At 45.7% G+C, this 13530-nt stretch overlaps 2 protein-coding genes across 8 annotated transcripts in view; both read right to left on the bottom strand.

The window, feature by feature from the left end:
- Positions 1–349: 349 nt before the first annotated feature.
- eif4ebp3l (eukaryotic translation initiation factor 4E binding protein 3, like) lies at positions 350–3904 on the bottom strand. 2 transcript variants are annotated; one of them, XM_076292579.1, is made up of 3 exons: positions 3521–3904; positions 1057–1230; positions 350–917 (listed from the first exon to the last, which is right to left on the bottom strand). In XM_076292579.1, the coding sequence occupies exons 1-3, from the start codon at positions 3645–3647 to the stop codon at positions 886–888; spliced, it is 333 nt and encodes a 110-aa protein (XP_076148694.1). In that variant the 5' UTR covers positions 3648–3904; the 3' UTR covers positions 350–885. The 2 variants fall into 2 exon arrangements, with proteins under 2 accessions (XP_076148694.1, XP_076148695.1); XM_076292580.1 differs by having other exon boundaries at positions 350–914; positions 3521–3900.
- Positions 3905–7655: 3751 nt separating this feature from the next.
- Positions 7656–13530, bottom strand: part of LOC143132789 (ankyrin repeat and KH domain-containing protein 1-like) — a 35789-nt gene continuing 29914 nt past the window's right edge. For 3 of the 6 annotated variants that reach the window (XM_076292567.1, XM_076292570.1, XM_076292569.1), the window contains exons 29-34: positions 11679–13468; positions 11147–11332; positions 10414–10665; positions 9961–10139; positions 8540–8704; positions 7656–8268 (exon numbers count right to left, since the gene is read on the bottom strand). In XM_076292567.1, coding sequence (XP_076148682.1) covers positions 8209–8268; positions 8540–8704; positions 9961–10139; positions 10414–10665; positions 11147–11332; positions 11679–13468 — 2632 coding nt within the window. In that variant the 3' untranslated portion in view covers positions 7656–8208. The remainder of the gene's footprint in view (positions 8269–8539; positions 8705–9960; positions 10140–10413; positions 10666–11146; positions 11333–11678; positions 13469–13530) is intronic. The other 3 variants (XM_076292568.1, XM_076292571.1, XM_076292572.1) reach the window with 1 other exon arrangement.

Below are 13530 nucleotides of genomic sequence, written 5' to 3'. Positions count from 1 at the left end.
AGTTTGCATAACTTCCTCATACAGCACCCTCACACTAATCTCTGTTATAGTACAGATAAGATAAGCAGGAGATACAGCAGTGCTGTATGCATATGACAAACAAACATGGCTGTGCCATGCACTAAACTAGGTCATACAGAGTAATTTTAGTGAGTCATTTTGTAGTTAAGGCAGGACTTTACAGTAAGTGTAAAATACTTGAAATGCTAAACCATTCCAATGCCTTACACAAGCAGAGCTCAAGCTGCTTCAATCACCAGGTACCTGAGTCATGAATGGCCATATGCGACTATGATGGAGTAAATGACTGCTTATTAGCAACCCATAGAAGCAAAAACAAGACATGCTGTACAATACAATTGTTACATTTTTTATTCAAAGCTTTTGAATGTCTTTTTTCACATCCGCATGGGACAAGTATCCAAAAACGCAAACAAAAGTGGAGAGTTTTTCCTCCTGTTGAACATTCACCATGTGTGATGCATCAACAAAAAAATTCAGATGGACAACCTTCCGTAAAAATTAACAGCAATGCTGTTGGTTTATAAACCCCCTAACCTACCCCCTTAAACCCTCAAAAACAACACCCTATCATTTTAATGTATTATTTTACATTGTTCATCTTGGAAAAGAAATATACAAAGTATGTACATTAAAAAACATATGACAGCTGCTTTCACCAGTTGCTCACTGCTGCAGCATTTTAACATGCCTGTAGCCATCATATTCTTCTCAGTCAACGCCAACAATCAGCGGCAGAAAAAGAGGTGCTCGCACACACAGGGTTATGTATCCCTTTTTGCATAAAAAATGCCTGCTGATCCAAAGGGATCCCAAAAGGCATCACACCAAAAGACGCCCACCATAGGAGGCCAGAAAGGGAGCTCACATATCCATCTCAAACTGGCTGTCATCTTCTGTCGAAGAACATCCATAGAAAAAGCACAGACAAAAACATAATTAGGGAGGGTTGTTATGTTACGTATTTCAAAAACACATCAACTACAATTTGAGAAGGTTAACAGATTGTTGCCTAGTTCTGGAAACGTAGTTTACCTGCCAGATCCTTCTCCTCCTCCAACTCTTCTTTGAGATCCTGGAGTTTGGAGAGAGGGTGCAGGGAGGGCATGGTTACTCCTGGAATTTGAGGCAGGCAGCATGGCGGGGTGCGAGCAATTGGAGAGTTTCTGCAGTCGAGCAAGAACTTCCTGTCATATATGATGCGTGTACCTGCAGAAGGAGCCAGAATGATGTGAGAAGGATACCAATGGATAATAACTATGTCACCCATCTTACATGTCTCAATACTCATTATGCAATGACCATGGTGCAACAGTGTTTCCCATACATTGAATTATTTGTGGCGGGCCACCACAATATCAACATTGACCACCACACAATGATTTTCCAGGTTGTACAAAATTGTGCTTAAATCTGGTTAGCATCATAACCACGCTGCGCTAATGTGTTAAAAACTGTTGCATTCAAGTTAATTCTGCAAACCTACCACCACAAATAGAATTCAATTCTGTGGGAAACACTGAATAATATAGGAAGTCAGTTATTACGTAATTAAAATTAAAATGTCTGACATCAAAATATAGTTATACCATGCTAACAGTTAAACATAGAAAAAGGGATTTTCCCAAATAACAACCAGTTAGGGGGAAATCACAAGTCTGACAGAAATGATATTTTTATAAATTTCCCTGCTTTTAGATCAATTACTGGAATAAGTACAGTATTAGTATAAGTTTAAAAACAGGCTTGGAACACCTGCAGCAATTTAGCTCTCAGAAACTCTATGCACATGAAAATGTTGTTACCCTTGGGGGTGTGTGTGTGTGTGTGTGTGTGGGGGGGGGGTTATTAGTTACGAACATAAGCATACTTCAGTGTCTGTACATTCCATGTCAATTTGGACTGGATGTTTCTCAGCTTACACAAGCGGATAGGGTAGCATAAGGTTCAGAGCTTGCTGTGAGGTTTGATCTAAACTTGGGAGTGGTTTGAACTTTGAGTGGCAATGCGAACCATACAGTGCACATAAGTTCCCGACGACTAGCAGAAAAACATGTTATGCAACGCAGCCTATTTTGTGCAGTGTGTCCTGAACAAAGGGGAGTGGGGGAGAGGAGGGAGGGACAGAAACACATGGGCTGAATTCTGGATGAAGAGCAGCAGGCCACAGCAATGAAGGGTGGCAGGCCAGAAATGGACCTACAGTAGACTAGCTACACCTACAATACCTGAGGTTTTGCCTTGTCTTTACTGGCTCTGATGTGCACAAAGCACCAGCAACAACATTAACTCCATTTTTTCTTCAGACATAACTTTGAATGCCTTCACAAAATGTCCATGCATGAGCTACTACAGTTGAGACAGGTGAATGAAACATAGTGCTAATCTCATGACACTACAAACTTTCACCAGTATTTCAAATGTGAATCCCAGACATGTGTCATCTCTTCAAGATTATTCCAACATACTGCAACCCCCCCCCCCCCCTTTTTCTGAGCCATACAGTTCTTAGAAGGGAGGCGCGGGGGCGTCCTCTCCAAAGCATAGCTCCTGTTGGCTGGGACAGAATGTTCTCCGTCATTCCTAAAATGCAGAGCAACAGCAGCTGGGTCCACTAGGGGCGTGCCCCAAGACACCCTTTCCTACCCTGACCACAACCAACTGCCTCCAGTGGAGGTGGAGAAACAGGGAGCAACTGACTGCAGATAAGGTCTCTATGGCCCTTGTTGACAGATCAGGTTTTGTTTTCTATCAACAGACTGTGGTATGCTGCACTGCATCTCCACAACCCCCCTTGTCTACTGAGAGACAAACAAGAGATGATGTAAGCACACTTTCTTTCAATCATATCGGGGGTCATATATTTTACAAAACATATTTTTACTATAGTGTGTAAAAATGTTGCGCAGCACTCTTCTCAGCCCCTGTAAATAAACTGCAATGCCACAGCAATCCACAAGGGAGATTGCTCAGAAGAGTGAACACAGCGCGCAACTCGTGCTACCATGAGGCCTCTATGTTTGTCACGTCCAATAATTGCATCATGTTTTACAGTAGCCTACATGGCAACAAAAACAAAGCACACGTTTGTCTCGAAATTCGTCTCCTGTAATTGCTAATTTCTGTCTAAACATGAGTGTGACTGGAACTGGAAATAGACTAAATAGACTAAATTTTTGTACAGAATTTTTTTGTACATTAATGTTAATACTTCATTCAAGTGCAGATGTTAAAAACAGGTGAGACACACAAAGGCAGTAGGCCTACGTGCATTCGTAAGGTAGAAAGTATCACGTCAGCTGAGCACAATGTTATGATGAAACATATCAAATCTGTTTCATAAGAAACGTTGATAGAACAAACGGGGTGTGGGGGAGAAGTTATAGCCTACCGAGTCTGGTGCTGTCTGTGCTGCAGATTTTAAGTAAAACACTAACGTTAGGTCCTTCAGTTTTACATATACCCCAACTGAGAAAGATTTAACTGCAACTGAACTTACCTCCAGGGGTGGTGGAGAAGAGGGTCCCTCCGGGCGTCTGGCTGTAGCAATCGGGCAACTGGGACCAATCCTTCAGTTGCAAGACACGGGTAGGAATGGGGCAGCTTTTGCTTTGTGTGGTCGACATCGTTGTAGTTTTCCCGTCGAAGCAATTGATTCAGACTACAGTTACACACTGATCCGTTATTTTACACTGAGAACAACACGTAAGGCTACAAAGTTGCACCAAAGTAACAAGAACTTTGCAAAAGCGTGCGAGCACCGCTGGGATTGTTGATTAGCTAAGAGCCTCTTGGGGGCAGGTCTTCAGGCTTTGTCTTCACCTCTGGACTTCAGTCGGAGTGAGCCTGTACGGCCATGTGCGAATGTATTTAATGTCTGAAGGAGTCGATACGTGACTCGAGTCATGTGATAAATTGTGCTGTTGCAACCAGGTTGCCTCCCGCTGGCCACGTGGGCAAAGGTATGTGCCCGTCAGTCACAAAACAGCGTGGACTGGTGGATACAATTTGTTATGGGTTACAAACAATCGGTATATTTTTGAGAGAAAAAAACTATAACCTACATTCTAGCTTTACAGAAAAAGTAGGCTATACATTTTTTTTAAATAGTAAGGTAGCAACAGGGCCGGTTCTAGCCTACTAAATTTGGGTAGGCATGGTCGAAATGTTAGGTGGTTCAAAATGTACATAAACACAAACATTTAAGTCATACTAGCTCGAGTTGCAGCCAACAGCCAGGAATGGGCAGTATTTCTGATAGGCTACATGTGTTTAACATACGTATTTACAATACAAAATAGTATTTATCATTTTATTTTGTTGAAGAAAATGGCTTCGTATTTTGTATTAAAATACTTTATAGATGTACTTTTCCCCCTATTTTGAGTTTTTCCTCGAAATTGCACACCGCCTACTTACAATGGCCCTGTTGCCACATACTTTGACTTATAATCAAGTGCCTGACCTCTTTGGAAAGCTAATGACTTGTAGAATTTTTTATAGATTGACTGTGTGATGAACTATCAGAGAGTGGCAAAGGGTAGAATGATAGTTTTTCTTATAGGTGGTTATGTACATCTCTAGAAATGACCACATTCTGCCCTCTTGGTCACTTGTATTGTCTTGAAAACACCACTGAGGCCCACTACCAGGTCTTGTGAATCTGTATCTCAAAGTAGATCCCTATAGGATGAAGTATGACTGTGTGGGACCCATATTTGTGTGGGCATACACATGCGTTTTGCTTTGGAGACTCCAAAAGGACCTTTGGTTACCCAAAACACATACTGACAAAAAAACTCTTCCTATACAAGAACCCCTTTATGTAGAACCATGATCTTGGTGTCAAATGAAAGGTTACACTCTGTACTCTGTACTCAAAAAATAACAATACCCTGGCAAACGAAACATCAAATGATTCATATTCAATGCAATACAAATTTATTTGTGTTGGCAACCACGGTCAACAAAATGGAGCGTGTTATGAACAACTGAAATAGTTCTAATATTGTGTACTGTGCAGAGATACGCTGGGGGCCAGGAGTCCTCATAGGGCGAAACGTGGGCTGTGAAAAATTGAATTTACCCAGACTTGTGATCATAATAGGAAGATTATCCAGTGCAAGATGAGTAACTTATAGGTTGCTCTCACACACAATACACTCCTTTGCTCAAGTTTCTTAAGAACTTTGATGATCACTTTCTTGTGAACTTTAATCATCCAATCGAAATACATGGGACCGGTTATGTGGTTGCCCCGCAATTGCTCAATCTGGGCATGCATTGACGATGTCAGACTTGTCTACACTTTGTACTGCTTGGTAAGTTCAGTTATGACTTTATGACAGGTCAGCATAGTCGATCTGTTGACTTGTTGGTAGGTTTATGGCATGTCTCATAGCAGAAAAAAGCTATTGCTCGTAAACACTGTCCACTTCATCAACAGAGTCAGTGTACTGGTGAAGAAGTAGATTGAATGGACAGATATGGAAGGTTTGCAAAGTGATCTCATTCTCTCCTAGTAATTTTAGTGCTTTCAAAATACAAAAATACAGTATTTTATTTTGATACATGATGTGGCTAGTGTATTTCAGCTAGTTTATTTTGATGTACTTAAAATTATGGATTTTATTTTAAAATACTGTACATTTTGATGTATTTTTGCCCATCCCTGCCAACAGCTAGAGCAGCTACAGTGCTACACTCTGGGGGAACTGTATGTGCCCCGAATACACTGTGTAAAAAAAAAAAAAAAACCTTGCACATAAAAACATAAACTGTTTGGCAAATCACAAAGGAGATGTGCGTTTGGTAGAGTTTCAATTGCACGGGAGGGAGGGGGAGGGATAAGCGAGCTAGCTCTCTGTTTTGTTTGATGTTACCCTGCATAGTTTATAGCACCTTTAAAATCATGTCCCCCAGAGTGTAGCACTGTAGCTGCCAGGCTACTCTAACTGTTGGCTGCAGCAACTCCAGCTTGCTGTTTTTTTCTTGTACAAACAGTACTCCGTGACTTCGAAAAACAGAGATCTATGTGAAAAATGGCCAGAAATTTACTTTAAGGCATCAGGAGGGGGTCTACCTAACACATACATAGGCCTACTGCACAGCTATGTACCAACTAGCTACCATTACTACATTATCTACATCCAAGCTGGGGTTGAGGCTGCACACTGCAGATGCACAACTAAAAAAAAAATTGTTTGGGTGGGCTTAGCCAACCCTTGACCCTGCCTAGAGCCGGCCCTGGATGTCAACCTAAAAACAAGTTGAATTGCCTGCTCCTTATAGGCCTCGCTGAACAGAACAGGGTTCCCACTTTAAGTCAAATGTAAAATTCTATGACTTATCCTTATATAAAACGGAATTTCCATACTTATACTTATACTTACATACTATATAATGAATGGTACAATATACCGACCAATGATTTTAGAGCAAATAATAATAATAATAATAATAATAATAATAATAATAAATTAGTTTTATAGCGCCTTTCTAGAAATTCAAGGTTGCGGTAGTAAGTATGTGTGTGTGCACAGGAGCGCTGGCTGGGATGAGGAGATTCGAGGCCAAAGGCCTCAGTGAAAAGATGTGTTTTTTGAACAGGCCCACAGAAAAGGCACAGCGGATGTGGGGTGAAGCTGGTTTCAAAGAGTTGGGGCAGACACACAAAAGGCCCTGTCCCCAAAGGTCTTAAGTCTGGTGCGGGGTATAGCCAGTTGATCCAGCCGCGAGAGCAGCCGCGTAATGTTCAAGAATCTTTTACTTTTTTAGATGAATAAATGAGCATTGAATAAACAAGGTTGGGCTGCTTAAGCAAGCAGAAAAGCTAATAACCAGATATACACCAATTCTGCATGAAAAAATAAAAATGCAGGGGGGAAAAAAACTCCCCAATATTCCATGACTTTGCACCAAAAATGAAAAAAAAAAAAAAAAAAAATGAGGTGACTTTGCATGTCTGGAATAGACTTTCCAAAATTCCATAATATTCCAAAAATTCCATGACCCGTGGGAACCCTGACAGAATGAACAAAACCTTCCATTCTTAATCAAAGAATTGTGAAATGTAATTTTGGCACTGTTGGCACAGCATAATTTGAGTAACAACTCAGACTTAATCTTGGGAATCAAGTCCTGGTTGGTGTAGTTTGAGTGGCGCATCTGACAGCAAGAAATATACCTTACCCTCTGCGACACGCTGTTTTCACTTTCATGATGTATGTAACCAGCTGCGGAATGGTGCGCATCTGACAGCAAGAAATATACCTTTCCAAGATATCACTTATTAGATTATAATAGTAGACTAGTATTTATAGCAGCCGATTCATAGTATGAATGCTCTCGTGTCACATGCCTTATTTAATCGTATTCATAGCACTAATCTCTCTCGTAAGTAGCCTATGTCTGTGTCTGTAGACAGACAAATATATTACCAATTTTCCTCATAATGATGCGGTTTGCTTTATATTCAGATAGACAATCGATCTTCGTACCCTATAAATAGCCTTTTTATTTATTATTTTTTGTAAATAATATTCAATACTATTTTAGATCTATAATGTTGCATTTTACATTGTGAAGATTCTTTCGTCAAACTAAAATCTATGAATTAATTGGACAAACCAATGAACAGTTTCATCTTTTTATTGAATATTAAGGTAAATATTTCACATTAATACAGGCTACATAAAGTAGAGCCACTATACGACATGAAATTTGCTGTCATTTTAACCCTTTTTTAGTATGTAAACAATTGTACATGTATTTACCACTCTAAAAGGTCTGATTTCTTTATCTCTTTAGGTAATCGACTAGTTAATGACTGCACTTCTCAGGACCCATACAGTCAAATACCGGCTTTCGTGGGTTTAGGTCAAAACTGCTAAACTACGCAGAGAATGTATCCTGTTGATTTTGTTCAGAGACAAGTGGTAAACCAGTAACATCCCACACTGGATTCCTTTTTATTTTATTTTTTGAGTTAGGCACGTCAAAAATAAAACAAAACAAAAACAAAAAACACAGAGTATGTTTTTCTTTTCTTTAACAATTCTTAACTCTGTACTTGCCCGCATTACTAAGTTTTTGTCTTGTGATTTTACTTCCTCTTGTTCTCTTTAATGTGAGTATTTTCTGTTAATTTTGGACATATGCCTTGAAGGTTGTTGCCAGTATTGTGGTCTAGTTGACGTGGTTCAAATGCACATTCCCAATATGGGGGGCCCAAGTACATGGCCAGACCTGTTGGAGGAGAAAGACAGATGATTAGTGCTTTCAAAATACAAAAATACAGTATTCCACTGGACATCACAAAAAGATTAGCTCATGACTGAAGGCTATGAGATGATCACCTAGTGTCTAGGATTAAACTACCTTAATTTCAACACAAAAACTAAACTGCTAAGATACAATAGATTCAAGTTCTCTTTAAAACAAATGAGGTGTACAAATGATGTTTGGTGTGCTTGTCCTTATGTCAGACTCATCAAGGCTGGTAAAAAAAGGTATTTACCTGCTGAGGATCTGAACTCTCTGCGGAATTGGGGACCATCTTAATGATGGGGTTCCAGGCGGGGTCGGATGTGTGCAGGCCGTTGTAAATGGGTCCTCCAGGTCCTTCTACCATGGGTCCATGAGGGGGCATCATGGTCCCACCATACATAGACATGGGCATTCCCTGCAGAGAGTATGAGGAAAAACACATTCACTACTCTTGAATTGGGTGAAAGTTCTATGATCATGATGCATGCTCACGGTTAATGGTTTAACCCACTGTCATAGAACCGCTCATGGCACTGTTGTATAGCCCTATTTAAACAACTGAACTGTGCTAAACACAACACAATGAACTCAAACTCAATTGTATATCATAATGTGTAAGTATTAAATAACCCCTGTAATTGCTTTTGAGCAGCTTGGTATTTCAAAACATTCTCAGGGAGAAAAATGTAAATGTTTTTTTCTGGTTTCTCCAACAGGCTGAGACGGGCGACCCCTGACCTCTAATGACCTTTTGCAGATAATGTCTACAGTTGGAAGAAAATGAGGGTGAACCCTTTGGGTCAACTGCCTATTATAATGATTACTTCATTTGTTAAATCAAAGAATGTCATCTCAGGTTTATGTAAAGATTAGAAGGCTTAAGACAATACAATCTACTTGAACCAAAAACAAACTTGTTGTTTTCCAAAATAATGTTTTAACAGAAAACAAAATGTGAGCCTTAGCAATGGAAACTGCCCTCGACCAGAGCAAAAACCTCAGCCATATCGGTAAGCACTGATGAGACCAGAACAATGTATTTAGCCTAAAGCTGTGACTCCTGAGAGTGATTACTCCCCACTAGCCCTGACCCAGCTGGTCTCCGTTCACATTACACAAGCCACCCCTGCCTTCCACAACCTCCACTGGCTCCTAGTCAAACACAGTATCAACTTCAAAATACCTCTCCTCTTGCATCCGTTGATGTAAACACACTCAAGACCATCAGGACTAAGCTCCCACCTTCTCAGCTGCTGCACCCTCCCTCTGAAGCGCCCTCCCAGACCACATCAAACACTCAAACGCCCCCTAGAATCCTTCAAACAGGCCCTCAAAACTCACCTCTTCCAACTTGCCTTCTCCTGTTAACAGACTTTCCCAGCTTTTCCTTTTGTCATTGCCCACCTCTCTAGTTTTGTCTTCTGCTTTGTTCATGTACCAGTGTTTTCTGTTTATATAACCTTGTCCATGTACCTTGTCTGTTTGTTTGTACCCATGTGAAAACTGTAACGTAAAGTAAACTGTAAAGTGTCTTTGAATGTCTAGAAAAGCGCTAAAAAAAATCAATGCATTATATTATTAAGTCTAGGAGGCACACTGTATATTGAATGGGAACCAGAGTGCTTGTGGCTGCTGTGTTGGAGGAGCGTGGCTGGTGCGATGCCCACTCACTTTGGGGAAGTCCATGAGATTGTTGGGCAGCTGCTGGTGGAAGGTGTTGGAGGGGGCCACGATCCCAGTGTCGTCCTGCTCCATGGGTTGGTGCTGAGAGAAGGCCACCTGCTCTTGAGCTTGTTGGTGCATCATGTGACTACTCATCAAGGGCTGCGACCAGCCTGACACGGGCTCTGCTGGGGTGACAAAGACAAGTGCACTCATAAGGGCCAAGTGCACACAAGAGCAGGAATGGTGATCGTGATGATGGTATGCTTTACAGGAGGACGGAAGTAGAACATGTAGGCATTCATATGATTTTTACATTTTTATTTTCAGTTCGGACTGTGATGTGCTTTAAACTGCAGTATTTTGCTAGTCCATGTTTTAGCACAGTAGCCAACACCTGTCTGTATCCACTCTGGTGAGCTTCTTATTAAAGTGTGGCTCTGACTTTCTCCAGGCACTCACCAGAGGGATTGCCAACGCTGAAGGACCAGATGCCGCCCTGGCCCACTGGCGCCGTGTAGCTGGTGGTGAGCAGCGGCGGGTTGACCGTGCCCGTCTGCCGGATACGGGCAAGCCGCTCAGTGCCGATGGGTGGCGGAACCTTCCGGTCCAGGTGGCTGGAGGAGCCAGGCTTGGCCTGGTGGGGTGGAGCCGAGGTGGATGCCGTGAGCGGGGAGGACACCCCTGATGACACAGTGGGGACAGCAGATTCACCTGGGGGGGGGGGGGGGACGGACAGGAAGGATTACATCACATCGGAACAGTAATATACACATGGCAACAATTGCAAATTTAACTCCACTCCATTTCCAAGCGTGTGGGAGAAATACACAAAAGGCCACCTCTAGAGGTAATGTTTTGATTAGTCTTTTCAGGGCTACTGTAGCAAGATCTAACAAAGGAACATGGCAGACTACTCCTGAGTAAACGTGTCGATGCTTGTTTTCAGGAAATTATACACAGATGAATGAATGAATACTTTATCCCATTTTTGCTAATAACTATACACTGTGGCTTTAAACATGACTTAACATATTAGACTACCCTCAACATGACCATGGTCAAAACATGATCCAGAGTAGAACACTGCCATGTGCCCTCTGCCTCCTGGAGTCTAAACCAAATTCCAAGAGGCTTTGCAGCAATTGAGGGGCGGGGGACCAGCCACCATGCAATCCAGGTCAGCTCTACTTACAAGAGCCAGAGGCACCCCAGAGGTGGGGGGAGAAATGCTGTCGGTTGAAGGAGGGGGCGGTGGCAGGATTTGGGCCATGGCCATGAAGGTACACAGCACTGCTGGACATGGAGGTGGAGTTGGCCAGGCTGGTCAGTGCAGCAGAGGATGAGATGGAGTTTGCTGCAGGGTCCAGAGGATGGATAGCTGAGAGACACACACACACACACACACACACAACCCAGGGTCATCATCCCCATTCATGTTTACATGGATTTGAAACAGATTAAAGAGACAGAAATGGGTTGAAAAGACTTGCTGTTGTTTTTTAGGGATGAGGGGGTCTGTGTTTTAAGAACAGGTAGTCTATTTTGCAAGACTCTATCTACTTATCTTGCCAAGCCTTTAGCCCAGACTACACAATGTTGCTACAACCAGCAGCTTTTATTTTAGCACTTGACCGACTGACATGACAGCAAATCAGTTTTCTAAAGGCCAAGATGTGCACATTCCTAGAATGGGGTCTAGTTTGTCAGACTGAGGCCTCTCTTACCGATGGAACTAGGGACCATCCTCTGGGATGCTGACCGGTAGCCAGGGGCCTTGGAGCTGTCCGGAGGTGGCATGGGAGGTGGCGGCATCACACCGTCTACCTGACCCATGCCCATGCCCATGTAGGCCGGCGGAGCCGAGTAGTGCTGCTCGGGCGGGGAGCGCGTGGGGAGGTGACAGGCGCCCCACACCTGGTTGGTGCCCACCTGGTTGCTGTCAAAGATGCTGCTGAAATGGTTGAAGAGGGCAGTGGGGCCGAAGTTGGGCGGCAGCTGGGGCTTGGTGCCTTGCATGTGCACCTGCTGGGAGCCGTTCATAAGGCCCAGCCCGGAGGAGGACGAGGACATCTGCAGCTGGGGCGGTGGGGGCGCCAGGCTGGGCGGGGCGTGAGTGGGCTGTGGGGGCATCGTGGGCTGCTGCTGTGCTGCCTGCGCTTTGGGAGCTTCCTGCTGACCACCCAGGGACATCAGGAGGGACTGCTGCTGCTGCTGCTGGTCAGCCAGTGCGGCACCGTAGTGAGTGGGGGCCAGCTGCATGCGGTGGGACATGCGGGGGGCAGAAGCGCAGAACTGCGGCGCAGCAGCGCTGGTGGCGTTGACCAGCGGGGGCTGACCGGAGGAGGAGGGCGAGGTGAAGGAGGGCGGCAGGGCTGCAGCAGACTGCGCCAGGAGAGGGGTGGCCAGTGGGGTCTCCGAGGTGGAGCTGAAGGGCAGCGACGCCTGCTGTGGCGGGAGCTCGGCTTTGGGAGGCGGCGCCGGCGTGGGCAAATCGGCGGGCTCCGGGGCCGGCGGCTGGGGCTCAGGGGCCACGGGCTTCTCTTTGGCCCCAACGGGGGCCGCGGACGCGCCGCAACCCTCGCCGGCCTTGGGGGGCAACTTGGCCGTGTGAGCAGAGGGGGCGACGGAGGGCAGGGGTGTGCTGGGGGCAGCCGTGCTGGCGGCGGCGTGCTGATGGTGGTGGTGGTGCAGCGAGGAGGTGGAGCCGGCGGGCTGGGTGATGCTCGTCATGGCGGGCGCCGTGGTGGCGCTCGTGATGGGCGCCGCGGGCGCTTTGGGATGGGCCGTGGGGGCGAAGAGTTGCTTCCTGACGGAGGAGGGCGTGGGCTGGGTGTGCGTAGGAGCAGCGCTGCTGCTGCTGTTGCTGCTGCTGCTGGGAGACGCGGCCATGTGAGCAGCCGAGGACGCGGCCGCCATAGCGCTGGGGCTGACGTTAGTGTTGGCGGCCGACTGCTCCGCGAGCGCCGAGGAGGAGGAGGAGGCGACGACGGGGCGCGAGGCGGACGAGGGGTTGCTGCTGGTGCCGTGCTTCGGGGAGCTATTGCTGCTGCCGGGACTCACGGGTCTCACCGGGAAGGGCCCCCAGGTGCTGGCCGCCGGCGAGAAGGTGCCGCCGAACTGCGCCATGGGCAGCCGAGGGTGGCGGATCTGCTGCATGGTCTGTGCGGCGAGCAGCGCCAGCTGGGGGTGCGCGTAGGCCAGCGGGAGCGACACGGGGAACGGCTGCCTCATCCCGGACGACGACGGCAGGCCTTTGCCCAGCTTGCCCCCGGCCTGCACGCCGGAGGAGGAGGGCTGGAAGGCGCCCGAGGTGGCGGTGGCGGCCGACGAGCCCTGGCCTTTGACCAACGAGGCGCTGTTGGCGCCGCTGGAGCTAGAGTAGGCCGCTGAGCCGGCCTTGGAGCCTGGGGGCCGGATGTGGTTCCTGGGGATGAGGTCCTCCAGCTCCTTGGCTGGGTCCTGGATGAGAGCGTTGATGAGCTGGATGGCGTGGCGGGTGGACTCTGTGCCTCCTCTGTCAGAACAAGAGGAAAGAAAAGAAGTGGGGGTTACAGACAAACTCTTCATTGATTTAGC

Source organism: Alosa pseudoharengus, unplaced genomic scaffold (genome assembly GCF_046254945.1).
Source record: "Alosa pseudoharengus isolate Yale_2024_CS ecotype anadromous, Long Island Sound unplaced genomic scaffold, YU_APseudo_1.1 YU_APseudo_1.1_scf_19, whole genome shotgun sequence".
Classification (NCBI taxonomy): Eukaryota; Metazoa; Chordata; class Actinopteri; order Clupeiformes; family Clupeidae; genus Alosa; species Alosa pseudoharengus.
Note: the sequence above shows the minus strand (reverse complement) of the source record. Positions and strands in the feature narration are given on the sequence as shown.